The sequence below is a fragment of the Vulpes lagopus genome, chromosome 4 (assembly GCF_018345385.1).
Source record: "Vulpes lagopus strain Blue_001 chromosome 4, ASM1834538v1, whole genome shotgun sequence".
Classification (NCBI taxonomy): Eukaryota; Metazoa; Chordata; class Mammalia; order Carnivora; family Canidae; genus Vulpes; species Vulpes lagopus.
Window position 1 is genome coordinate 115,230,361 of NC_054827.1, and position 27,867 is coordinate 115,258,227.

Consider the following 27,867-nt stretch of genomic DNA (forward strand, 5'->3'; position numbering starts at 1 on the left):
TTTGCCTTTTTAAACAAAAACGTGTGGCATACATTTTTATTAAGTCATAGAAAACTCATTTGTATACAAATTGTGCTACTTTGGGGGAAACTGGAATAATAAACAGCTGAGTAACAAAACAGTGGAAAGATACATCTCACTTTAAGCAGAGACCAAGGGTTGTCACATTTATTTTTTTAAAAATGTTGAAACAATCCACAACAGGTTGTCAGCATTTGCGGAGGATAATCTCTCTCATATAACCTCCGATTCTCTTTGAGGGTGTTTTTCATTACTTTAACTGTAAGTTTAAAAGAAGGTGAACCTGAAGTCTTAATACAAAGCCAATTTCTCTCTCCCTGCCACAGGCTTTCCGAGTACCATAAATGCCAAATTTCAAGAGATGGTCTCTTTTTACAGGACCGATGAAACTTCCTTTCTACAAACAGCAAATGTGTACAATGGTGTGGGGTACATTTCAGAATAAGTTAAATATTAAGACGTACAGTATAGCAGTAACGCCCTATTATTCTTCTATCGTGTAACTTGGAAAGTTCATCCTAACCTTACACGTGTATAAAAGGATAAGGACTGAGGGACCCAGTGATTCTGAAGATACCCAACGGTCAGAGTCACATTCTCTAGATGCTTTGGCCGAGTATTTACAAATGTCCTGCCACGATCACGCCTGCACTCCAACCACAGGGGACTGAAATGACCAGACTCTGAGGTTCACTGAATGGACATAGACAGCGTTCTGAACTTCAGGCTGACCCTTGATCTGCTCTCCAGCAGAGACCCAGAGGTCACACCGTGACACATCTGCACTCACCCCAACTATTCATGTAACAAACACAAATTAAATATTATCAAAACTATTTTAAATTAAATTGAAGACTGCTATGTTTAAGTGCATGAAATCTCTCCCGCTACCCAGCGGGAACAGACAGCCTTGGTAACATCCTGGTTCCTATGTGCTGGAAGCCCACCTGCTTCCTCTGGGAACTCCTGGAGGTCCACCAGACCTCTGAAGGGGGAAAAAAAAATAAAAGCAATTCTCCACTCCACACAGAGGCAAAACAGTCTCAAAAAGTCACTTTCCCAAACCCGAGTCTGGATTTCAGACTCATTAAAAGCAGGAATTGAAAATGTGATATTTGGGACTGGCTCCTCACCCGTGCTGGCAGTCTGCTTCTCCAGGGCGCTCCACTGACCCTTCACACTGCAGGCCTACGTCAAGCTGCCCCAAGGTCCTGGGCCCCATCGTCCATCTGCAGCCCCGGAACAATTCCAGGGAATGTGTAAACAAACGTGGGAAAAACCGTGTTTCTGTGAGTTTTTGTTATGTCAGGGGAAAAAACCCCTTAGACTAAGAAAAATAATAGGAAGGACTGCCCCAAAGTTGACTTCCAACAAGGCTTGTCTTCTGCTCAACCTTGCCACACGAGACTATCAAGTTAACCCAAAGATGTTTTGCCTGGCTTGCCTCAAGGGTGCTAATGAACAAAATTAGAGAACTTTCTTTGGACTATTCCTGAACTGCGGTGAACACTTATCCTAGTGTGCTTGGGCCACCATCATATTACTGTAGATGACTGGGAGAGGAGGCCAGGCTTTTGTGCAGGTTGGGATTCTGGCTGTGTCTGTTTCGACTGCGAACGGATGAGAACATGGTGTTGCAGCCCGGAACTTTGCATTTGTGAAGCTGGCGGAGATGCACAGTTTTGTAGTGAGCCCTGAAGGTCCCTTTATTACTGTATGTCTTTTGGCAGAGGTGACACGTTATGGGTAACCCAGAAGGCAAGCTGGCAAGGCTCTGGTCAGCCTTCTCCATGAGGACACAGATGGGGTACTCATCTTCCCCGGGGACAAAGCTCTGCCCATCACAGTTCCCATCACTGTCCTCCATGAGCACGGTGCCCTCCTCACTCGCCCCGTCTGAGTCCCAAGAGGAGTGGCTGCTGCTCTCTGACTTCACACTTGAGGTAGTGCTCAGATCCAAGATGGTGCCCTCACTTGGCGGACCAGAGTTGTAGTTCTCCAGGCTGGCACTGTGGACCTGGGCAATTGGGTAAACCAGACTGCCCATCCGACTCGTTCCCTTGAAGATGACAGATGTCTGGGAGGCTTGCTGAGTGAAAGCCACATCCTGGTAGGTCTCCTTCGCCACATCTTTCAGAAGGTAAGCTGCACGGAAATGGTCTTCGGTGCTCTCCAGTGCTTCTTGGGTCAACACTTTTTGGTGGAGGTTTAGGTTTGAACTGTGTCTACAAGAGTGAAAAGATGGTTAGCAATGGGTTGGGCAGTTGTTGTAAAAACAGTCATCATTCCACGGGGAGACGCTAGGGAGATACCAGAAAAATCTTGTGGCGTGGAAGAAGCGACCCTAGAGAGAGTGGGATGAAATGCATGTCGGTGGACACTGATCCAGTGCTGTTCAGTCCCCGTCAAAAGGTAGCACTGGCCAGGAAAGCCTATAGTCTAGAAGACGGGAATATGTATTCTTAATTTCTACCATGTGACAGACATATAATTTCTCATACCTCATCTACCGAGAATGGCCAGCTTACTTCAGTTAGCTCAATTCCCCTGGGATACTGGAACCAGGGGGATCTCAGAGAGAAATGGTCACAATAAGGAATTAAGCAAAGGACTTTTTACAATGAAACCAAGAATTATATTCCAGTGTGGCAGTAGAAGAGCTACCTCTATGTGTCTAGTGAGCACCTGACGCATGGATATGTCATAGACAGAAATGATAATATTTTGGATTGACTGAATGGAACAAAATACATAATTAATCCTTACTTCACCTGTGTCTCTTTATATTTTTAACGTGGCTACTGGAAAATTTAGTTTTCTATATGGCTTGTGTCATGGTTTACAGCATTTGCCCTCGCATCACCACAGAAATGCTATAGGTGAGAAAATCTGACTGGCTACAAATTTTGTGTGAGAGAGAGCGAGTGAGAGCGAGCGAGCGAGAATTTAGGTTCAGTTCATATTTGCAACGTTTCACTAGAAGCCAGACGGGAGTTTTGCAAATGCAGCACTGAACACACCACCAATCTTCTACCCAATGATTACTCCTCAAGGGCAGATAATGAGTATCCATTATGACATATGCTTCTTGCTCACACAATATCATTTGGATGTAACTTGTAAATCAATGTCGGCCTTGCTCAGAGATCCCTGCCGACTTCTGACCGGCAAAAATAGCCCTTCCTATAGGAGTACAAGCTTAAAGACAATATAAGAAAATGATTCCCAACAGCGAAGAAGCCTCTTGCTATCGGTACAGATGAGATGCATGCTAGGACCACATGGGGGGGTGGTTGGTGGTGGGTGGTGGGGAATGGACCCCTACCAAAATAACTAGAATTTAGTGTTCTCTTCGCAACCTCAAAGACACAGTAGGAGGTAGGGTGGGTGGAAATTTAATCTTATTTCATAAAACATCTAACATTCGCTATTCGACGTGTCTCTTCTAGGCCTTACATTCTTTTTCTGGACATAATCAGAACTGTTCTCCCAGATCACCCACTCTGCAAACAACTCTTATCAACAGCAGCTCTGCCCTGTGATTATGTCAGCGTTCTGGGTGGAAGCGGCAGGTATATGTCGGCAGAAAACCAGACACTAGATTGACACACAGGTCCCGGCACATAAGAGTGGTTGAAAAAAAAAAAAAAGTCAGACAGACAGGTTTCCTGGAACCTTGCAAAGGAAAGTCCCTGTTGCAACAAAGCAAAGCTCTGGGCCCGGGTACCCCATGAGCACTGACAGCGAGCCCTTGGCGTCCTCCAGCCTTCTCCTTAAGCCTTGGAGGGTTAGGTGCATTTCCTGGGTGCCACATCCCCTAAAACCAGGGACAACCACAGCTGCAAAACCCTCTGGGCCATATGCCAGGCTTCCTGTGTCCAGGACTGCTAATGCCGTGCCTGTTGCCCGTGTGTGTGTGTGTGTGTGTGTGTGTGTGTGTGTGTGTGTGAGCCCTGAGTCTTCCATCCCTAACCCCACCCCCTCTTGCTCCCCTGTTTCTGCCTCGTTAAGACCAGTGGTTCTCAAAGTGTGGTTTGGCCATCCCTCAAGGTCCCTGAGACGCTTTCAGGGGTGCCCTGAAGTCAAAGCTCATCTCATAACAATACTAAGACATGATTTGCCTTTTTCACCATCATTCCTTCATGAGCATACCGTGGTTTTCCAGAGGCTACGTGACATGTGGTATTGGATCAGGTCGAATGCAGAAGCCCATGTGAGAAGCCAGCTGTTTTCTGCTAAGCCAGACGTTACAGGGATTTGCAAAAAATGTAAAACAAAGCCACTCTTCTCACTGACTTTTTGTTTTGGAACACGGAGTTATTTTTCATTAAATGTTCCGTATGTTAACATATAATAGGTTTATTATTTTAAATGATGATATGAATACTAATCTTTTTTCCCAGTTTTGATTCCTAATGCGATAAACATCAATACTTATAAACCCAAACAGACAAAAGTTCTTGAGGGTCCTGGGGTTTTAAGAATTTGTAAAGGGGTTCTGAGACCAAAATGTCTGAGAGCTTCTGGTTTAGTCATGCCCCTTCCTCCAGGAAGCCCTCCCTAACTTCTCAAAGAGTCTAGTCAGGGGCTGCCAGTATGTGCCCACAGCAACCTGTCAGAGTCTCTCTCATTATAGCAGCCACTACGTTCAGTCTCTGCTCTTTACTGCTCTGTCTCCCCAACTGGCCTTTGCGAGCAGGGTCTACAGCAACTAACAGAAAGTTCTTAAGTATTTTTTGGCTAACTAAGCATCCAGGGTGCTATCCCAGCCCCTTTCTGAGTGGTCCTAGTGACTGCTGTTGAGAGTCCAGAGGGGAGGATAGCTATCCCAACAACACAGTTCTTATCGCTGACCCAGAGACAGGATGGTGGCCCCCAGTCTATCGACAAAGCTCTTTTAAAAATGGTGCCATATTAATCCGATTCTAGTTAAAAATGCATTCCAAGTTCCAGGCCACCAGAATTTGTAGTTTAGATTCAGAATGCAAGATGCTTTCCTGTAGTGGGGGGAGGAGGCTGGTGTCCACAATATATTATGTCCAGAATATAGGAAAATATTAAATACATGAAAAAATAAATAGAAAATGAAGGTATAATATGTTAAATTCAATACGCCTTCTACTTTAGTGCAACATTGTAGGCCACAACACTATCTTAACTGTCAAGAATAATGTGCTCGATAGGACTATCTCTTTTTCAACATCACAGCTTGTCCATGAACAAACCCTCCTTTTGGAAGGATGAAGGAGAAGGATGAGTTTGCAAATCAGGGGATCCTGGTGGTTTGGTTCAATATGCCAGCAACAGAAGCTGGAGTTTTAACCAATATCACTCATACTCTATCCTCTTTGCTCAACGCGAATATGTTCTTATGAGCCCTATGCAGAAATGTGTATGGCAGTCTGTTCATCTCCACCTTCTTAATGAATTTCATCTTAGAGGTTGGACTAAGGTCATGGGGATGCTGAATTGCTTCAAGTCAAGCTTGTTTGAGCAAATGGAACATTTTACTATTCCGTGAACCAGTGCATTTCGTCAGAAAGCTAGTCCTTCCATTAAGCCTTCTGGGGTCACCTCTGAGTTATGTGTGTGCTTCCGTTCACAGGCTGGGGTTGTGACTAAGTTCATGAAGAGAGGCACAAGCAAGACAGTAATGCCAATGTTGTGTCCCCAGAGTGATGAGATACACTGCCTGGGCACTGGGCAAACAGGTTGACGCTGTGTGAGGCTCACCAACAGCTGGCACCCAAACAGTTCTCATCTTTCAACCAACATCACAAACCCTTGAAGCAACATGCTAATAATAAGTGCCTTTGCTCTTACATCTTAATTATTAAAAATTCCCCAACCACACAGTCATTCTTCCTTTTGAGTATAGCTGGTTAACCAGACATAAGAGAAAAGGTTTCATTTGATGGGCTTCGTATCACAAAATGAAATGTTAGGCAAGTGTTGGGAAGCTATGGTGATGATTTAACCTCTCCTTCACGTGAGCCTAGTTCACAATTCCTTATTCCAAACCATCTGTGCCAGATGTGTTTCTGAATTCAGAGTGTCTCAGACTTTAGGAAGGCAAATAATGCATAAACTGTAATATTTTGTTTGTGTCCTTGTAATAAATCCATTAGTAGTTCTGCAATGAATATATAATAAAAAACTCACACAAAGGGAGATTTAAGAAAAAAGACAACCCATAGCTTCATGTAATTTTGGGTCAGGTTTTGTGGCCAAATGAGTTTAGATTTGGAATGGAAAATTTGAACACGTGCATCTACAGAACGGTTTTTCTCAAACCGTGGATGGCAAGGGCAAGATCACCTGGGAACTCAGAAATGCAAACTCTCAGGCCTCTTCCCAAACCTGATGAAGCAGAAATACTCTGGGCCAGGCTCAGAAGTATGTGTTTTAACAACCTCCAGGTGACGCAGATGCATGTTAAAGTTTAAGCATCCCTGCTTTAGAAGCAATGCTTGCCAACAGATGTCTTACCTGTCTCTGCTCCTGCGAGAAGGGAAGGTGGCTTTACAGCCCTCCACCGTGCACACGTGCGTTTCTTTGGCATGCATGTTCTTGTGGTGCATTTTCACACCGCAAGCGTTCTTAAATGTCTTCTTACAGATGTCACACTGGAAGCGATTCTCTTCCTTCTGCCTTCCCAACGTGTGCTGACCCATGTGGTCCAGCCCTTGAGAATCATCGAAACAAGGAAAAGCCATCCCTCTGTTGGACAGAGCACTGAGGAGCCCGCCGGCCAGCAGGCGCTGCTGAAGTTTGATGTAGTCAGGAAAGGGGACACATGGCTCTGGCCCAGGTGTGAGCTGAAGCTCACGGCCACCACTCTCGAGCTCCCTGGGCACTGCAGTCACTGCTGCCTTCTGCTCAGCCTCCCTCTCTGAGTGCTGCGTGGCCTGCTCAGGGGTCCTGCAGATGGCTCTGCTCAACTCGATCCCTGATTCTAGGCGGCAGACCCTGTCTCCTGCTGGGAGGGGTCTCCCGGGGCCTCCTGCCTGTGCATGCCGCTCCTCAGGTGGCCTGTCTGACTGAGGACTGCAGGCCTCCGGCTCGTCTTCGCTGGCCACCTGCAGGGGCACATCCTCATCTGAGCTGAGAGCGTGCCTCTTGTCATTAATTATTCCCACGGTCTCCTTCTCGATTTTGATGGGCATGCTGGACTTGCGGGATTTCTTCTTGGGAAGGGCCTCAAATGGCCCTTCGCTGGAAACCAGCTGTTCTGGGATTGAAGAGGACAAGAGAGGGAGAGAAGGCAGCCCCCCAGGGGTGTTGGCTAGCTCGGCCGGAGTGGCTGGACTGCGGTAGAAAGGAAGGACCGGCTGCACGGTCTTCAGGTTGGGGAACAGTACTCCATTTTGGCCGATGCTCGGGAAGGCTGGCTGGCCCCCGGTGGCACCGTCCCCCGGGGCAGCGTAGCCTGGCAGAGGCCTGCAGTCCGGAGAGGTCACCGCGAAGCCGGGGCGCTCGTAGCTGTCCGAGGCGGCCAGGGTCAGGCTGTTCCTGAGATCCTTGTCCCTGCTGTTTCTGTTCATGGGCATGTGCAGCCGCGGGTTGGGGTTGGCGCTGTGGCGGTTCCGGCTCCGCAGAGAGCTGAACACCATGTTGCACCCCTCGATGGTGCACTTGTGCTTGATCTTCAGGTGGACAGCGTTGTAGTGGATCTTGAGCGTGCCCTTGTCATAGAAGGTCTTCTCACACGCCGTGCAGAATACTCGGCCCTTCTTTGGACCCAGGCTGTTCCTCTCTGACTTCACCTTGGCCTCGGGGGACAACTGTGTCCTCTCAAGCTTGGTGATGATGTTGTATGAGCTGGAGTCACTTAAGTGGGAGCTGTCTTCCTTTTTAGTAATCGTGTCTGGACAGTTTAGACATGGCTCCTTTTCAGTCTGAAATGAGGTGGAGCTGGAAGTTAAGAAGCTGCTGCTGGGGAAGGGGCCATGGATTTCCTGTTTGGGGTCCTGACTTTGGTCCTGCGCCTGCTCCAGCACATATTGCTCAGGCAGCGATCCTATCAGCGTGGGAGGCATGGGATTGAAGAACTGGAAAGGCAGCATGAAAGTCATGTTGTTTATGAGGTTCTCAAAGGGGTGCAGGCTGCCGGGGGTGCCCTTGTCCACAGGAGCAGGGAGGCTGGCACTCCTGTGGCTGCAGCTCTCGATGAAAGACCTGATGTCCACGTTCGCTGTGGCCGGTGGGATGATGATGGACTGCTCCTCTTTCTCTTGGATTGCCATGAGCTCAACTATGGACTTGGTCTCTCCAAAACGAAGGAACTGCTGCAGGGTGGCCACCTCTTCCTCACTGGTCATGATGCTCCAGTGATCTAGCACCTTTCCCGATGCATCCTAAAACCCAAACCAGAATCAGAAAGTGCAATTAATTTACTACTCCTGACCCTCTTTGCTAGAAAGAGTCACATGGTCAGGGCCTCCACTAGCCCCACACGGCACCTCTGTGCAAAACACCCCTTCTGGACATGCACAGGGCTTGTAGAGTTTAGCCCCCACTCACGCTAATCTCCTAGGCCAGAAACCCTGTGCAGGAAATAAACCATACAAACGTAAGTGGTGCTCTAAAAGAGAGAAATAAAATATTACTCAAGCCTGAAGGAAATTTGGTGATTATTTTCCATCTTATTTCAAAGCAATTGGTTGTTTTGCATTAGGTGTAATAATTTTCCCCACTAAAATGAAAATATGTATCATCTGTACAACAGTAACTTCTTTATCTAGGAAGTAGAGACGGAGCAGTCAGACCTAGGCAGAGCTCAAGTATTTATTTGCTGCAAGTTTAATAATCTTCCCCAGCAACTAACATCAGAAAACAAATGAACCTGTATTGATCTACTGCCCGTGTTCACAAAGCAGAGCTGTAATTACACTGGAGCGTTGAGATCTTTCAAACTCTAGCAAGGCCTAACTTTTCCCAAAACTACAATAAATATTTTATCACAGAACATGTATTTGATGGCCTACTGAGATTTTTCACAATGCATGGAAGAGTTTTGAAGATGATGAGGGATGTAACATCATAAATTTTTGATGCACTAGAGGTTCAAGGTAATTGATTCCATATTTTTAATCCTAACACTAGAAAGCAAGATTATTAGGATCATTAAATATTGATCTATGTCATAATGTAAGATCATAATGCTACTCTACATAAAAGGTTGCTTCTAGCTTGCTGGGGGTCCTGCGCCTGAGGTGAGCAAATACGCCTCCACAGAATGATTGTGGGGTTTAGAGTTAGAAAGAAATGGGTTCAAATCCTGGGTCTGACTTTGGCCAGGATTTAGAAGCACTCTGTGCCTCTGGCTTTTTGAGTGGAAAATGGGGAGAATTTACCTGCTCTGTGAGACAAAAGATTAAGTGTTTGTGTTGGTGACATGGCCAACCTGAGTCAAACTGAAGTGTATATTATCAGTCTTAGAAGTAGATTCATCCCGTGTCATTGAAACTTTAACATTTTCAAGTGTAGTGTGAAGGGTGAAAAAAAAAGTTGTAGCTGCTTCCTACGTCAGAGAAATGATAGAATTCATACCAGGAAACATGTTCTTTGCCTGTGGCTGTGACACACGCGAGGCCTACCCCATGACGTGGACTAGAAGGAGGTAAGACTACTCTGCAAAATAACAAGAAGGACAAGGGATGAAAGGCACAAAGGAAGGATGCAGAGAACACAAAGAGAAGCCAAAGGGGATGCAAGGAGAGAAAATGAGCAGGAGCCGGAACACAGACATATCCCAGGATGATGGAGCCTGGGAAGGAAGGCCAGCAACAGGGTGGCATGAACTGCAGCTGTCTGTGTGGTTCTGGAACGCTCCTTTCTCACCCCACACCCTCATGAAAACCTGGCACAGACGGTGTCTTGTGTCAGGTGGTGGCCTGCGGATAGTAACACGGGGCAAAGGCTTTCCTGTGGGCGAGCTGGCTTAGTGATGCCCAAATCGGAGACTATGTAAATAAACAGCACATGTCTGGAAGTTTCACAGGTATCTTGAGGAAAGCACTGGATTTTCCCCAGAATGTAAGGTGGGAGTTTTTCAGCCGCTAGAAAAGGATGCCCAGCAACGGCTACAGCAATGGGGTTATAGCAGTCCTACGCACACGCATTTGAGAAGACATTCCAGGACAACAGTGGCCACGCTTCCTGTACCTGCAGCACATATCCCCGGATATAATCCTGCAGGGTCCAGTCCAAGGCGTGGAGGATCTGGAGGACCTCATCTTGCTTCAATACACTGAAGAGCCGGTCCAATAGGATTTTCAGGCGAACAGGGATGGCCTGGGTCCCGTAGAGCATGAGGCTGCTGATATCAAACACCACGTTGGACTGGACAATCTCCACCTGGCTTGTGGGATACACGGGGGGGATCCTCAGCTTGCTCAGGGCTGAAAGATCAAATTGAAGAAATACTCTTCTATTTCTATTTATTTTATTTTTAAAGATCTTATTCACCCATTCATGAGAAACACAAAGAGAGACACAGAGACACAGGCAGAGGGAGAAGCAGGCTCCCTACAGGAAGCCCGATGTGGGACTCAATTCCAGGACCCCGAGATCATGACCTGAGCCAAAGGCAGACGCTCAAGCACTGAGCCACCCAGGCGTCCCGTCCCAAGAAATACCATTTTTATTTTATTTTATTTTTTGTTTGTTTGTTTGTTTGTTTGTTTATTTATTTATTTATTTATTTATTATAAACACAGAGAGAGAGAGAAAGAGAGAGAGAGACAGGCAGAGGGAAAAGCAGGCCCCATGCAGGGAGCCCGAGGCAGGACTCGATCCCAGGACTCCACTATCACGTCCTGGGCCAAAGGCAGGTGAACTGCTGAGCCACTCAGGGATCCCCAAGAAATACCCTTTTAAAGGATTTTTACTTCTCAAAGAAATGCTGCCTAGGCAGCAGGTGAGCACAAGCTCTCAATCATGTGTTCAAACAGAAAAAAAAAACCCAGGAATATGCAAATAATTAACAATCAGGCTATCAGGCTCTACGTTATTCACAGGAACTTCTAAAGATAAAAATAAGATGGACTGGCCTGAGACCCTTCTTTTCTTCCTTCCCCGGCCCTATGGAGTAAAAAATAGCCCCGCATAGGACAGGTGCAAGGAAAAGGCATAAATACAAAGGTGGCAGCTACATAACCAAAAGGCTTAAATTGGAAAGAATTGGGTCTGTTGGTGAAGAATGCAGTCTTGGGGATCTGATGGATCTGGGTTTGTGCCTCTTCCTACACCGCGTCCTAGAGGTCAGGCTTGGCCGGTTAACCACCAAAACCCATGCCATCCAATGCGACAGTCCTCAGCCACACATGGCTAGGTAAATTGATTACATTTTTAATTTTGGATTATTTTTACCTTATTAAATTATTTTCTTTCTTAAATTACTAAAATCAGAAATTCAGTTCTTCAGAGTCACATTTCAAGTACATGGCAGCCACAAGGGCTGATGTGGGATTACTAGGTTCAGCCAATAAAAATACAGGATGCCCAGGTAAGTGTGAGCATAAATTTCATGTAAACAGTGAATAAATGGGATATATTTATACTAAAAATAATCACTGGGACATACTTGGGCTAAAAAGTTATTTCTTGTTTATCTGAAATTCAAATTTAATTGAGCATTCTGAATTTTGCCTAGCAATCCTGCAGGCTAGTGCACTGACCACACCACATTTTAAAGATTTTATTTATTTATTTATTCATGAGAGACACAGAGAGAGGGGCAGGGACACAGGCAGTGGGAGAAGCAGGCTCCCCATGGGGAGTCCAACATGGGACTCAATCCCAGGACCCCAGGATCATGCCCTGAGCCTGAGCCTAGGGCAGATGCTCAACCGCTGAGTCACCCAGACATCCCAAACACAGGACATTTCTATCACCACAGAAGACAGGATCGAAGTATCGGTTTCTTTTTTTTTTTTTTTTTTAAAGATTTATTTATTTATTTATTTATTTATTTATTTATTTATTTATTTATTTATAAGAGAGACTGAGAGAGAGAGAGAGAGAGAGAGAGAGGCAGAGACACAGGAGGAGGGAGAAGCAGGCTCCAAGCCGGGAGCCCGACTCGGGACTCGATCCCGGGACTCCAGGATCGCGCCCTGGGTCAAAGGCAGGCGCTAAACTGCTGAGCCACCCGGAGGTCCCTGAAGTACAGTTTCTACATCTGCCGAATTGAGCTAAGACCTCACCTGTCCCATGGAATTGTTACGATTCAAAATGGGAACGTATATAAAGCTCTTAGCCTGTTAGCTGGCAAGGGCAGGAACACATAAGTGTCATCTGTCATTCTCAGATCATTAAATCCATTCCCCAATTACTCTAAGTTATTCAGAGGGCACAGGAGAGGCTGAGGGAGGAGGAAAAACAAAGTTACCGTGGGCCACCCATCCATGTCTGCACTGCTCACACTGACGGTGGTTTATCTTTCCCGGTTTGAAGCTTTGGCAACTGCAGTTCAGACTGCAGCTGATAGCCTGCAAAAGAGAACAAGGTCATGCATAGGATGTGAGTGATGTACAGAACCTGGGCTGGGCTTACAAAACAAGATGTGGGCCTCCATGCAGGAACACTTGTGGAACACCGTGAGCCCACACTGGGCCATTCTCGGGCGGGGGGACCCTATTCCCTGGGAAGAAGAGCAGCTGGCCCAGGGCCCTGGGGGGGCAAACACCTCCCACTGCTGCTCAGGGGGTGCGAGCAGGCTGGGGAGCATCACAATGTTCTCTGAGAAAAGAATATGAGTTAGATGGAAATATCTTGTTATTTTTTAAAAATGATTTTATTTATTAAAGAGAGAGAGAGAGAGCATGTATGCATGAGCAGGGTTGGGGAATGGAGAGAGGCAGAGGGAGAAGCAGACTCCCTGCTAAGCAGGGAGCCTGACCTGAGGCTCTATCACAGGACCCCAGAACCTTGACCTGAGCTGAAGGCAGATGCATCACCCACGGAGCCACCCAGGTGCCCCTTTGCTTGTTATTAAGAGTACAGACAGGATGAGCAGTCACATTTTCACTGACCTCTAAGCTGACCGAAGCAGTCACCCCTGAAAGTTATGCAGGGGCCATCCTGAAACAAGTGAACAAGAGTGATCTGAATGGAGAATTATCCAAATGTGGACGTGGTTATCCCCCAATACATGGTCAAGGCTCAAAGTCCACACAGACGGAGGACATGCCGTGGCCGATCCCCCCCAGTTCTACCCACTGGATGCGGTGGCTACTGAGGCCCAGCCAGGCTGGCAGCCCACGCGCTCACCCAGCTGCATGTTCAAGTTCACACGGCTGAAAGAGAATCCAGAGAGGTACGTGTCAGCTAAGTTCTGGTATTAAGAACAAAGCTTCCCATATATTTTTGAGATGAATTCCTCCAAAGGGAGTAGAGAGGTCTGAAGAATGGGATGTATTATTAAAGAGAAAAAGCTCTCACAGGGCTGCATCCACGAGGCTCCTGGGAAGAGCCACTGGGTGGAATCTACACAGTTCAGAAGAGCCCTGAAACTGGTGTGTGTGTGTGTGTGTGTGTGGTTTGGGGTGGGGAACCTCCACCTCTCAATTAAAGGATTCTGTGGCCTTGTGTGGGGACAGGGAAGGGAAGACTCTGTCCCGGGACTTGGCAAACTCACTTTAAGAAGTATATAACTAGTCTTCACTTAAAAATCAGTTGCCAATGGGAATGTCAAGTGGTGTAGCCACTTTGGAAAACAGTCTGGCAGTTCCTCAAAAAGTTAAACATGGGGTTGTCACATGACCCAGCAAATCTGCTCCTAGGTATGTGCCCAAGAGAAATGAAAACATAGGCCCACATAGAAGCTTGTACCTCAAAGTTCATAGCAGCATTATTTATAATTGCCAAAAAGTGCAAACAACCCCAATGTCCATCAACTGAGGAGTGGATCAACAAAATGAGACATACCATGCAATGGAATATTATTTAGCTGTAAAAAAAATGAAGTATTGACACATTGCTACAGCATGCATGAATCTTGAAAACATGCTTAGTGAAATAAACCAAGAACAAAAAGTCACAGGTGGTAGGACTCTATTTACATGAAATGTCAAGAAGAGGCCAATCTACTGAGGCTGGAAGCCAGCTGGCAGTTACCAGTGCTGTGCAGAGTGGGCAGGGATGAGGAAGGATGTTAATGGGTGGCTGTGGGAGCAGAATATTAGTTTTTTTTGTTTTCATATTTTTTTAAAAGATTTATTTATTCATGAGAGACACAGAGAGGGAGGCAGAGACACAGGCAGAGGGAGAAGCAGGCTCCCTGTGGGGAGCCCGATGTGGCACTCGATCCCAGTCCTCGATCACACCCTGAGCCAAAGGCAGGTGCTCTGAGCCACCCAGTGCCCCTGTTTTCATCTTTTTAAAAATAGCTTTAAATTGATACACAATTCAGATATCATGCAATTCACTCAAAGTATCCAACTCAATGATTTTTAGTATATTCACAGAGTTGTACAAATATCATGATCTGGTTTTAGAACATTTCTATCACCTGCAGAAGGAGCCCTGTGTGTAAGTCTATGGTGGACATACATATTCATTTCTATGTCTTCCTCAGAATGGCATTGCTGGATCGTATGGTAATTTTGTTTAACCTGAGAATCTGTCAAACAGTTTTTCAAAGTGGCCACACCATTTTGTATCCACACCAGCAATGTAGGAAGGTTCCACTTTCTCCAAATCCCTCCCAACACTTTTGTTCCTGTCTTGAAATAGACATCCTACTGGGTATGGGGTGGTATCTTACTGTGGTTTTGATGTGCGTTTCCTCAATGGCTAATGGTGATCAGCATCTTTTCATGAGCTCATTGGCCATTTACTTGTAGGTCTTCCCTGGGGACATGTCTATGTGGATGCTTTGCTCATTTTTTAATTGGGGTGTTTGTCTCTTAGCATTGAGTTCTAAGAGTTCTTTATATATTCTTAGTACAAGTCCCCTAACAGATGATGATTTGCAAATGTTTTCTCCCGCCCTTGGATTATCTTTTCACTTTCTTCATGTGTCCTTTGAAGCACAGATGTTTTAAATTTTGACCAGAGTTGTTTTTTCAGGTGAACATGTTCTAAAATTACATAGTAGTGATGGTTGCACAACTGTGAATATAGCGAAACCACTCAGTTATATACTTTATAAGGGTAAATTTTATAGTAAGTAAATTATATCTCAATAGAAATATTACTGAAAAATACCGGTCCACTACACACCTATTAGAATGGCCAAAGTCCAGAACACTGACGACACCAAATGCTCATGAGGAGAGCATTTGAGACTCTCACTCACTACTGGTGGGGAGGCAAAATGGTGCAGCCACTCTGGAAGACACTTTGGTGGTTTCTTACAAAACTAAACATACTCTTACCGTATGACCCAGCAATCATGTTCCTTGGTATTTACCCAAAGGAGCTGAAAATGCTTGTCCACACAAAAACCTGCACAGAGATGTTTAAAGCAGTTTTATACATGACTGCCAAAACTTGGAAGCAACCAAGATGCCCTTTAGTGGGGTGCATGGATAAATACACCGTGGTCTATCCAGACACTGGACTACTACCCAGCACTAAAGACATGAGCTATTGAGGCATGAAGAGACATGGAGGAAACTTACACACATATTACTAAGTGAAAGAAGCCAATCTGAAAAGGCTACACACTGTATGATTACAACTATATGACCCTCTGGAAAAGGCAAAACTATGGCAGCAGTAAAAAGATCAGTGCTTGCCAGAGATGACATAGAACACGGAGAATTTTTAGGGCAGTGAAAATACTCTGTATGATGCTATAATGATGGATACATGTCATTATACATTCCAAACCCATCGGATAGATGACATCAAGAGTGATTTCTAACGTAAACCATGGACTTTAGGTGATGATGACACGTCCATGTGGGCTCATCAGCTCTCACAGATGTACCCTCTAGTGGGGGATGTGGATAATGGGGTGGCTATGCATGTGTCAAGGCAGGATGTATATGGGAAATCTCTGCTTTCGATTTTGTTGTGAATCCAAAAGTGTTCTAAAAAATAAAGTCTTAAAAAAATCAGTGACCTTGCTTCAATAGAGGTTAAAATCTACCTGAATTGATTGCTGTGACTCCTTCTGGATCACAATGGGCCTGAATGGAGCAGCTGGGAAAGATTTTCAGGTAAAGGAACAGGGCTCCTCATAAATGAGGTATGCAGCAGATAGTAACAGTGTTACCAGATCCCTTCAGGAAGGATCACAAAACAGAAAAGAGCAAACGTGTATCAGAAAGCAGAAGGTGTGTTTGCTCAGCCATAGGATATCCTACAAAGAGCTCCCTGTGATTACAACATCTTCTTACTCTAATAATGCGTGCACTCTCAGTTGGGGTGATATCATCCCAATGGGGTGAAAACTAGTTCTTGGGGGAGGTGAAAAAATATTCTTTTTATGTATAAAATGCAGATACACACACGTGAACAGAAACACAGTATATGGTACCATACTAAAAATCTCACTGTGGGAGGCACAATTGAGGGAAAATTTCTAGTCTCCTAATGAGGAAAAGATTGAGAAATACTGCGCCAGAAATTATAGAGACTTTGGTTATAAAGGTTCTACTCCTATACACATATACAAACGTATTAAATACATGAAAATACACATCTATATTTCTATACACATAATGATATAGTTCTCTTGATTGGAAGGACAAAAATGAGTTTAATTTCTATTACACCTGGTCCCAATGAGAATGTTAAAGGTAGCCTTCGCCTTGTTTGTAGCACACCTAACATGCTGTCCAGATTCCCAAACATCCCTGAGACTCTCCACGCCAGCTGACCGAGGGACCAGCCATCTGCATTCTCAACAGCTTACCAGCATACTCCATACTCCATACTCAGCCTCTGCAATATTTCACAACCTACATTCTTGTAAATATGACTGTTTTAAAGGAAATTTTTAAAAGAGAAAAAGTTCTTTGGATCATGTTCTCCAAGATGCTGTTCGTTGTTTGGGAGCAAGACGTTGGAATCATTCAGAGTAAATTCACATTCATTTATTCAGAAAATAGGATCTGTTTCAATCAGAGAGAGATGTCCTTGAGCACATACTTCCTCCTTTCCTGAAGATTTTGCTTAAAAGGCTCTTGCTTGGGCAAAGCCCCAGGAAGCTCTGGGTGATTCCATCTCAGGCCCAGCAAAATGAAACCATACAGGGTACAGTCCCAAGCACATTTCATAGCCTAGGATTGAAACTTGCTTTTTCTGTATCTCTTGATACCTGACTCAGGCTTCTTCAACTCCAGGATTATTGACATTTTGAGTCACATAATTCTTTGTGGCGGCTGTCCTGTGCATTGTAGGATGACTAACAGCATCCCTGGTCTCTACCCACCAGATATCACAGAAACACCTCTCTCTCTTCCAGTTTTGAAAACCAAAAATCTCCCCAGACATTCCAAGTGCCTGTGGGGCAAGACCGTCTCAAGTTGAGACCACTGACCAAAACTGACTATGCAGCTTTAGCAGCTTCTAGTTTGGGGACAGAATTTTAAGCAGCTTTATCTATAAATTCAATGTATGAATGCTGTTTTAAAAGAAATATTCATGTGGCTCTATATGAACCTATTTGAATAAGGCTTAATAAAGCTCATTAAACATCCATGGAAATAAATCTCAGAGGAATTATTTATGAGCTAAAAAAGCTAATTACAGTGCCTTAGAAAACTTCCAATATTAAGGCCCTTGAGTTTTTCCACCCATATCAGAATTCCACGATGTGGTAAAAATTATAGCACCATTATCTAAAGACAAATTAAAACTTCTAAAATGAAATCAAACCAAAAAATTCTAATTACAGGACGAAAAGTACTCATGCAAATCAATATGGAAAACTCTTAAAACTTACATCCTTTCCTCTGGAATCCTAATACTTCTTCCATTCTTTAGAAACATAAAGCAGATGTTTACAACATTCTGAACTCATCAAGACATGATTATTGCTTTTTACGCACTCATTTTAATCAGACTATTTCCGAATTGTTATTAGTCACTTTGATGTGCTACGAATCAACATTCAAAATTCTGGTTTGATCATCTGTTCCTTCATCCATCCAGAAATTACTGACACACCTAGTATGTGCCAGAGGAGTCTGTTATTTGCAGTCTTCAGCTGGAAAGTTATGACCTCATTTTTAGGTAGGTTTGAGGGTCCAATCTCCGGTACACGCAGGTATTTTCCTACCACTGAGGATAATAAATTCAGGGGGGTAGGCTTAGGGATTGAATGGAAGGTGAGGGAGAAAAGTTATAGAAGACCTCTGGGGTTTTCCAGGTTCACGGCGTTGATGCTTTGAGAGGAGCAGTTTGTGAACTGGCTCAGATACAAAACTGATGTGCCTGTTCGCTGGACCGCTCTGTACTCTCAGGTGACTTAGTCTGTCCTGCCCCACATGGCAGCCACCAGCCACATGTGGCTAGTTAAATTTAAATTAGTAAGAATAAAACAATTAAAAGTTCAATTCTGGGGCTCCTGAGTGGCTCAGTTGGTGAAGCATCTGCCTTCAGCTCAGGTCATGATCCCAGGGTCCTGGGATCAAATCCTGCATCGGGCTCCCTGCTCAGCAGGGGGATCTGCTTCTCTCTCTCTCCCTCACCCCACTCACACACACTCTCTCTCCAATAAATAAATAAGTAGTTCAATTCTTTGGTCACAGCAGCCACCTTTCAAGTTGTCAGCAGGTATGTGTGGTTTTGTGGCTACAGTACCAGACGGCTGGAGATACAGAACACTCTCACCATCCCAGAAAGTTCTACTGGACACTTCAGAGCCCAATGGTGAGACCAGATATTCTTCCAGAATCTGCCCTGCCACGTGGTGGCGAGACTTCACAGGGGTTCTTGTCTCACGCTTACCACGTGGCTGGGAGGAGGGCATTCTTTTCAGGAAACAGACTTATGGAAGATTAGTAATGTTCCCAAAGTCACACGGTTGGTGTGCTTTCCTGAGCACTTAATTGGGTGTGAGCTACTGCACGAAGCATGCCCCTACATGGTCTCATTTCTTCATCACCGCCTCCCTGGGAGGGAGGGCATTACCGTCCATTTTATGGATGAGGAAACTAAGGAACTCACGGCTGTCAGGGCAGTCTCCAATTTGGGTACTAGAGAGAGGTTATATCTTGAAATATCAGTATTTGGCGCTAACACTTAAGGTTTCATTTAATTCCTGCAAACTCTGAGTCAGGCATCATCATCCATGTTCTGCAGATCAGGGCATTAAAGTTTCACACTGTAAATAAACTTCATTTATAATAAATGAATAAATGTTACTGAACTTTAATGAGCCAGGCACTGTTCTACACTCTGGCGGTTAAGGTGTTGAACACCACCAATGAGGTCCCTCATTGGTCCAGGTGCTTACAATCTAGAGGAGACAGAGAATAAACAATAAGCAGTATCAGGGCAGCCTGGGTGGCTTAGCGGTTTAGCGCTGCCTTCAGCTCAGGGTGTGATTCTGGAGTCCGGGATCGAGTCCCACGCCGGGCTCCCTGCATGGGGCCTGCTTCTCCCTCTGCCTGCGTCTCTGCCTCTCTATCTCTGTGTCTCTCATGAATAAATAAAATCTTTTAAAAAAATAGGCAGTATCAGTTCAGAGTTAGTGGTGCTATGGATACACTAAACAGAAAGCTAAGCTAGCAATTTTACTTGGTGGCATGGAGGGGTAGGGGCATAAGTGAGTGCCTCTTAGATGAGATCATCACTGAAGATTTTTGAAGAGGTGACATTTGAACTGAATCCAAGGGACACCAAGGAGCCAGTGAAAACCTGGAGAGGGAGGAAGTGTCTTAGGGTAGAGGGCACAGTCAGTGCAAAGGCCCTTAGGCACAAGAGAGGCTGAGTGCTCAGGGAAGAAAGAGCCAGTCTAGATAGTGACTTAATGAGGTTAAAGGCAGAAAATGTGAGTCTGAGAGGCAGCAGAGAGCATTCTGCGTGGGATCTTGGGGGGCAGACCAAGGAGTCTGGATTTTGTTCTAAGTAATTCTTTATAAAAAGATATGAAATGCATTTGATTTGCCTGTGTTAAAAATATTACCTCTGGATGCTGTAAGTGGGGAGCCTGTGCTCGCTGCCCCTTACCACAGGGAACATCTTTCTCTGGGATGCAGTAAAACCTACAACTGGCTTCAGGTGACTTAGCTCTGACTTCCCATTAAACCTTCAGATCCATGCCTTGGAACCTTTGCCTAACAAGGCTGATTCTGCAACCATTTCTGCCGACCTCAGAGGCCTATTAGCCATATTAACGAGGATACACAGGAGCCGAAAAGACCACTCGGTACGATAGGAGTGTTGTGACAAGGCCCACAACAAGGCTCAACAAGGCCCACAACAAGGCTCGCAGGTGGTCTGATTCTACAGAGACAGAGCTACTAAAAATACCTAACACAGAAACTCCACAAACGTTGCCACACAAGGAATCAGTCCTAAAAGAGCCCACTGAACCCCCAACCAGCACACAGCAGCTAGCAGGGGGCCTGATACTCTGTAGGCCCTCTGCTAGGATGAACTGGAGAAGACTGAATGAATGAATGAGGCAGTGGCACCGTGCTCACTAATTATAGATGCCCACCCAACAGCCTTTCACCTGATCTTCCTTTCTGAGTCTCTGTGGGTGACCAGGTGACTAAGTACTGGCCAGTGGTATACAAGTGGAAGTTTCTAGGTGGAGCTTTACAGAAAGCTCCTTGTAAATGGGAGTTGACTTAGCTGAGAGACTTCTTTGCTTGTCCTCCTCCTTCCTTCTTGGAACAAGAACGTGATGGCTGGACTTTTTTTTTTTTTTTTTTAAAAGATTTTATTTATTCATGAGAGACACAGAGAGAGAGGCAGATACATGGGTAGAAGGAGAAGCAGGCTCCCTGCAGGAGCCTGATGTGGGACTCAATGCCAGGACCCCGGATTCATGATCTGATCCCAATGCACACACTCAGCCGCTGAGCCACCCAGGTGCCCCACCATACCTTCTCTCTACCAATTTTCCACTATTTTCAATTTATGAGGAGCCTCAAAAAACAGAAGTGACCTTATTAAGGAAGGAATGTCAAGGCGTCAAGGGAAATTTGGTAGTTGCTAGTAGAGTGTGGCCAGCATCCTGCCTCAGTTTCCCTCCCAATAACCCCCCACCCCCCACCTCCATCTAGTGTCTTTGAATGTCTGTGGTATGAGGGGAGCTCTGGGGCTAAGATGTGGCCCTCAAGGTGCTTCCGCAGCATTCCATTTTGTGACCACAAGACAACTCTGAGGTCATGCCCTTAGGAAGGCTGCACAAAAAGGATGATGACTGTTAGTTAGGAGCTTTGCTAGCAGCCAAATGTATTTCTTAATTTACATACTGATTGTCCTGCTGGCTGGAGAGGGCCATGTGAAGATCATGTGAAAAGTGGCTAGCAGAAATCCACCAAGGCCATGTTTAGAGTCTGAAGTCATCTCTTCAGTCAGAGTCTATGGCGGTGCCAGATTCTCAGTGGTAAGAATTCTAATTCCCTAACAAAATCAAAGGACCCAATCTGCTAAATCACTTTTTAAGTTACCAACTATAGCATAAAATGGCTTCAAGTGTTTCCAAGTTATATTTTTAAGTGTGGATACAGACAATCCTTAGTATGTTCGAGTCTTGGGAGGCTGTAGTGCAAATTGATAACTGCCACTCAGGATCTATAATACGCAATGTCTTCTAAGGCACCAGACCACCCTCAACTTGTGGGGTGAGGACCTGGTTTCTCCCGCAGTGAAGCTGTCACCCCATTCTCACTGCGGGGCCAGCCTTCGTGGTTCAGGACACCACATCTTTCAAGGGTGGGAGGGCTCTACCAAACTGCTCTTCAGGCCGCTCAGTATCTACCTCTTACACACTTTTTCTAACTTCTTACTTCTTTTGTGAGACTTGGCTTTTTTTTTTTTGCTCCCTACCTTCTGTTCTCTCATTTTTCTGTGACTTCTTTCAATTTTTAAGTTTTCCTTACATATACGAATCCACAGAGGTACAGCAGCTAGGATTCTGAAAATAGTATCCCCCTTTGCCAGACAGGCAACAAGGCCAGTGGGGAAAGAGAGAAGGGAAAGACCATGAGGGCCTCCTAGGGGAGGCAGCAGGTGGCACTGCAGTGAAGGCTGCCTAGAGAAAGACACACAACCAGACGACCAGACATTTGTCTCCTGCCATCCTCCTCCGTGAGCCGTTCAACAAAAATGATACCAATTTCTTTAACAAATCACTTTTGTTGTTGTTGGTTTTTATTTGTTTTTAAAGCATCTACTATGTTCTGGTAATTGTAGGGTGCCTCCTGAGGATACAAAGACCAGGAACTCCTGGTGTCTGCCCCAGGGAAGCACGCGTGTCTTCATTGGGGGAAGAAAGCCATACAGCTCGACTGGTCAAGAAAAGCAGAGCAGAGAATATGGCTCGTCAAAAATCAGTGTGAGTCATTCACTATAATAAAATCTAGCAATTCAAAAGATACTAAAAACAAATGAAAGGCTCACTGGCCACCTTTAAGGAATGCTAGGGAGACAATGAACTGTTCCCCAAACTCGCTAGCAGAGGGAAAGAATCAAGTATATATCTTTTTTTATACAAACTGGACTTCAGGGTAACCAAACCATGGATGAGACAGAGATTCCCTTTATAGGAGTGTCCAGTGAATAAATGAAGAATTAGAATACCACCACTCCACAAGCCCTAACGTGAAAGGTGACGGTCAGGTCATCTGCCTCTGGATGGAAAGGTATGTACTACGGATGCCGTGTTCTTGTGGAAAACATTAAAATCTGAAATAGATCAAGCTCCTCAGTCCACTCCCAGGGACCGAGGCATAGCCACAATGTCAACAATACCAGAGGGAAGCGATCACTGATCCAGGCTGGGGGGCATTCTACAGAACAAATGGCCCAGATTTTTTCATAAAAAACTGCAAGGAGAAAAGTGTAAACCAATAGATTAAGAGACATGCTGTAGGGACCTTACGTGGATCTTGATTTGGACACGTCAATGGTTAAAAAAGGCTTACCAGATAATCAAGGGTATTGAGGAACACGGGGTAAGATGGGCGTGGGCTGTCCAGATGTGCAGCCAGAAGTCTTTCTGCTGGCTTCATGGAACCATCAGGATTCCCAACAACAGGCAGACACCCTTTACCACGAGCACAGTTGAAAAAAGGGACCCGGAAAGCCTCCCAAACCAGGTAGGCATAATTTGTGATACAAAACAACACTATAGAATGAACAGAATCTGCTTTCTCACTGCAGGCATGGGGATGAAAAGAGAGGCCAAAAAAGAATGAAAGCATGGAGAAGGGTCTGGCAGAGGAGGGGCAGGTGGGAGGTAGAACTCAGGGCACAGATGTTGGGCCAAGTCTACCTGTGAGTAGAAAGTACGCGTGACACCCTTGCCTCGTTCTCTTGTTGCTCAGTTCAAAGAGGATGGTGGAGAAAATACTTGTTCTTTTGATCTCTATAAATCAAAGTAGAAACTCTGTGCCAAAATAATTTAACAGCTGTGCCCTTTTTTTTTCTTAAAACGATTAGTTCTGAAAATGGAAAACACAAAAAGTAAAAAATATCCAAATGGTACCTTACGAACCAAACCAAACACTTCTTCACTAAAAAAAAAAAAAAAAAAAAAAAAAAAAAAAGCAACCTAAAAGCAACAAAAAACTATACGAAAGTATAAATGATATGGACACATGTTTTTTTCTCCTTTTATAACTTAAATTTGGGAGGATCTCAGAGGCAATCTTCAGAAACTTTTGATAACAAAAAACGGAGGGACGTTTGAATGCAACAAAGTCAGCTCTGGGGCCGTGGTAGGGGTGGGGGCACCAGAAACCAACCCACAAAAAAGACATTTATACTTTAGGATAATTTTAACTACGGTGGCCAGTTACACGAGCAGTGCAACTTTGCCTCTGCTGCTGCTGCTGCAAGATAATGATGAAACTGTGAACACTTCTAAGTAAAATTTTGCAGATATTTTTTAAAGGACTTAATGAGAGCAAAGTTTCAAGAACTAAGGGTAAAGAAAAAAAAAAAGCAACCCTAGATTTTCAAAATGAAGTTTTTAAAAAGAAAAGACCAGAGTTAGCAAATTACGCCATCCTGATCACCGTCTTGAAATCCAGCATAGTGTAGTGTATCACGAAACGTTCGAGTTGTCCGTATAAAAATTTTACCTTTGTCATGAATAATGCAACTAACAGAGGGCTACAGAACAGAGACGATGCTTCTGGAAGCTGGTATGTAGGGCTGGGAAATAATTCTGATGTTTGTTTGAGCGGAAAGATCATACAAGTAATCTGTAAGAGGAGACAAATGAATGTAACCATATGCAAGAAAAAGCTAGCAGCCTGAATTAAAGTTGTCCTTAACTAAGACAACTATTCCCCGCCACATTTGCTGAGTGAAATTATCATTCCCCCAAGGCAAACTTCTATGATTCGTTTAGCTGGTTTATAACAACGAGCCCAAGCGTGGCCGAGAATGAGAGAGCCCTTCTGCCTACTACAATCTACGAAGTTTGAGAAGTCTCTAAATCAGACCATGGCAAAGCAAGGTCTGCTCTTTGTTTTGATCTCCTCTTTTCTGGATAAAATAGGCAAGTGGCCACGCAGAGAAAGGGGGCTATCCTGGAAACGTAGAATTTCCAGAATCAGGGAAGAGGGCTTCAAAGGATGACAAGATAAGAGGAAATAACATTCTCAGGTGGAAACCAATTTAAAAGAAAAAAAAAAAAACCCACAAAACTTTCCAGATGTCTCTTCTGCGCCGAACCCAGTTATCTTTAACATCTCTCAGATAAGGCATCAAAAATAAAATAGGTAAATAAATAAATATAATAAAAAAATCTGTAGTAGGATATTCAGAAAAAGGTAACTAAAAAAAAAAAAAAATCATTGGATCTCTAAATCTTGATCCAAAAAAAAAAAAAAAAAATGTGGCTCAGCAGTGACATTTCAACTCACCTGGGGTATTTCTAGTTCTTTTTATACAGGGCTGTTCCTGACAAAAGTAACTCCCTCTAAATGACATCTGTAGAGGTGAAAATTCACCCTGGAATAAAGCACGCTCCTCCTGCAAGTAATTTACCTTGTGGAACCTTCGGGGCAACTCTTTTAATGACCACTGTCAAAATAACTTCTAAAGCCATACACAGAGGCTAAAAGACGCTACTGCTCCTCACCCCGTATGCTGTGCTTTAATTTTACCGACAAACTAAACTTTTAAAATGTTTAGATTTATCCTTAGGCATCCATAAATGATAATGGTATGCATAAAAGACGATGATTATTTGTTCCATAGGGAAACCTGTGCAGCTTTTCTCAACCAATGGGGTGGATCAACCTTCTTTCCACACGGATGGTTCTGAGATACAGAATAAGAGCCTGGGACGGAGGCCTCACTGCTTCAGGAGAGAGATGTAAAAAATGAACAAATAAATAAAAACAACACTCCACGCAAACTGTGCACTTCCACAGGAATTATTCTCATGCTGGTTAATATTTCTAATGTGAATTATAACCAGAGCAAACAGATGTTTGTTCCTCATCCTAGCGAACACCAAGGACCAAATAACCCTTCCCAGCTCATCACTTTCTGACCCGAGGACGGGCGTGTGGCTAAATCCTGACGGTTCTTGATGGATTAGCATGTACAGGGACACATGATTTTCCAAATTAAGTTGTGTAGATGTCTGAACATAATTATGAGTTCCCAGAGCACGAGCAGCACTTTTGTCCAGAGAAGAGCTTACCCGCCAACCTTCCTCAGCATTGAGCTACAACACAAACACGGTCAAACCAACAGTTGAGTTGAAATCCTAATGCTTTCCTGGTGAAATTAAATTTAGCAAACCTATCAGATGAGAAATTAAACAATGACTCACGTCTTATTCTTCTAGGTCTGCCAGAAAGGATAAAGCTATTTATCAAGATTTATCAGAGCAAACATGATGGTGATCTTTTCACACTCATTGAAAACAAAAATCAAATCCTGGACAACCAGGCACGTCTGAGGTCATGTCGTTCCACATGACACATGGAAATTTTATTTTGACCTATTCCATTTTTAATGAGGTCTTTACAATATATAGCAATGGATTTGGGAAGGGACAATTGAGAAACCAGTATGTTTATCATGGAGCAAAACTTTTCGCGCATAAACATGTAGTTGTGAGCTAAGAGTCTAAGGGATCTTATGAAAAGGTTCTGTGAACTTGGAGAGCAAATTAAAACGATAAACGAGGAACGAAAAGGCGCCAGAAAGAAAGGGAAAAGGTGATCTGCCAAATGCTGTTTTTCAATTTGCTTACCGTCAAGCCAAAATCTTTGTCACTTTGATGAGAATGGATTAAAAAAAAATTGTTGCTGGGTCTGCGGTGCGGCTCAAAGCTGCAGGAACACATGTCTTCCCCTGCACGCACGCCCGCGCGCACACACACACACACTCACTCACACTCACTCTCGCACTGACAGGGATTCCCAGGACACCAGTGGGGCCTCTTTCAGGCCCGTTAAGTGTTAACAGCAGAGGCCTGGCTGCGACCAGGCGTCTGGCCCGATTTAAATGCCTTGTCTTCAGAGAACTGCGGTGAACACGGCCATAAAACGAGGGGACATGACTGAACCTTAGAGTGTCTGACCCCCCCTCCCCAGCACACACAGTTTTACTCCTACAATTAAGGCTGCTAGTTGGCATTCCATTGAGCTGTCAAACTGCGACCGGTGGCAGCCCCACAGCCACAAAGAAATGCCTTAAATGAGAAGAGCATGTTTCTACACCGCATTTGAGAAAGTCTGGCTCCGAGCTATGCGCTGATTAATATCAGATCTCCTCCTTCCCTGCCTCTCCACGATCTTGTCACATCTGGCTGACAACTCCGGAGGGGCTGGTGCAAAGCCAGGCGGCCGCGGGGCTGGGGTCTGGCGGGCGCGCCCCCCTTCACCTTCCCCTAGACCCCCGGAGCCCACCCCGCGCGGCCGCCCCCGCCCCCGCCCCCGCCCGTCCCGCCCGAGGCCCGTCCGCGCCCCGGGGGGCGCCGCGCACCGGCGGGTCCAGGAGCCCCGCGGAAGGGCTTCCGGCCCGCAGGCTCTGCAGCCCCGGCCCGGTCCGCGCGCTCGCCCGCGGCGCCCGCGCCCTCGCGTCCCCGGGCTCTCGCGGCGGCCGTGCGCACGGCGCTCCGCAGCGCTTCGCCGAGGACCGGGCGCCCCGGGCCCGGCGTGCGCCGCCTCCGCGCCTCTGGGTGCCTGGAGGTGACCGCGCGCAGGACTCTCCAGAACAGAATCCGGCAGAGACGGCCAGCCGGGACCCGCAGCTGCTCGAGCCCGCGCGGAGCACCTCGGACGGGCCCCGGAGCGCTGCGGGGGAGGCGCGCCTGTCCCGAGGCCGCCCGGACCCCGCGCCTCCGACGCGCCCAGGCCGCCCCGGGGGCGCCGGGAACCCGCCTCGTCCGCGCGCGTCCGCAGCTCGGGCCGTCGGGCGGCCACGGGTCCCGGCGCCCCGAGACGCTCCCGCAGGCCGGGCCCGGGGAGGGGCCGCCCCGCCGCGCAGGTGGCCCCGGGCGCGCACCCGGTGCCCAGGGAGCCCGGCCGAGGGGCGCCCCGGGCCAGCACCCCGCGCCCCGCCCCGCGCGCCGAGGGGCCGCCCGTCCCGGGGTGTTGGGGGTGGGGAGAGCCGCGCTTACCTCGGCCATCCTGCGGCCGCTGCGGCGCCCGGGCTACCGGCGCGTGTCCCCGGCCCGGGCCGCCCCGCGTCCGCCCCGGCTCGGCGGGCGCCGCCGCATCCAAGCGTCGACCGTCG

General features: G+C 45.9%; 1 protein-coding gene across 2 annotated transcripts; it reads right to left on the minus strand.

Moving 5' to 3' along the window:
• On the minus strand, positions 1 to 27,867 carry BNC1 (basonuclin 1). Of its 2 annotated transcripts, none has more exons than XM_041751385.1 (5): positions 27,752 to 27,867; positions 12,416 to 12,515; positions 10,189 to 10,424; positions 6,511 to 8,378; positions 1 to 2,246 (listed from the first exon to the last, which is right to left on the minus strand). In XM_041751385.1, exons 1-5 carry the CDS (start codon positions 27,758 to 27,760, stop codon positions 1,562 to 1,564), a joined length of 2,898 nt encoding a protein of 965 aa, XP_041607319.1. In that variant the 5' UTR covers positions 27,761 to 27,867; the 3' UTR covers positions 1 to 1,561. The 2 variants fall into 2 exon arrangements, with proteins under 2 accessions (XP_041607319.1, XP_041607320.1); XM_041751386.1 differs by lacking the exon at positions 27,752 to 27,867 and adding an exon at positions 13,059 to 13,166.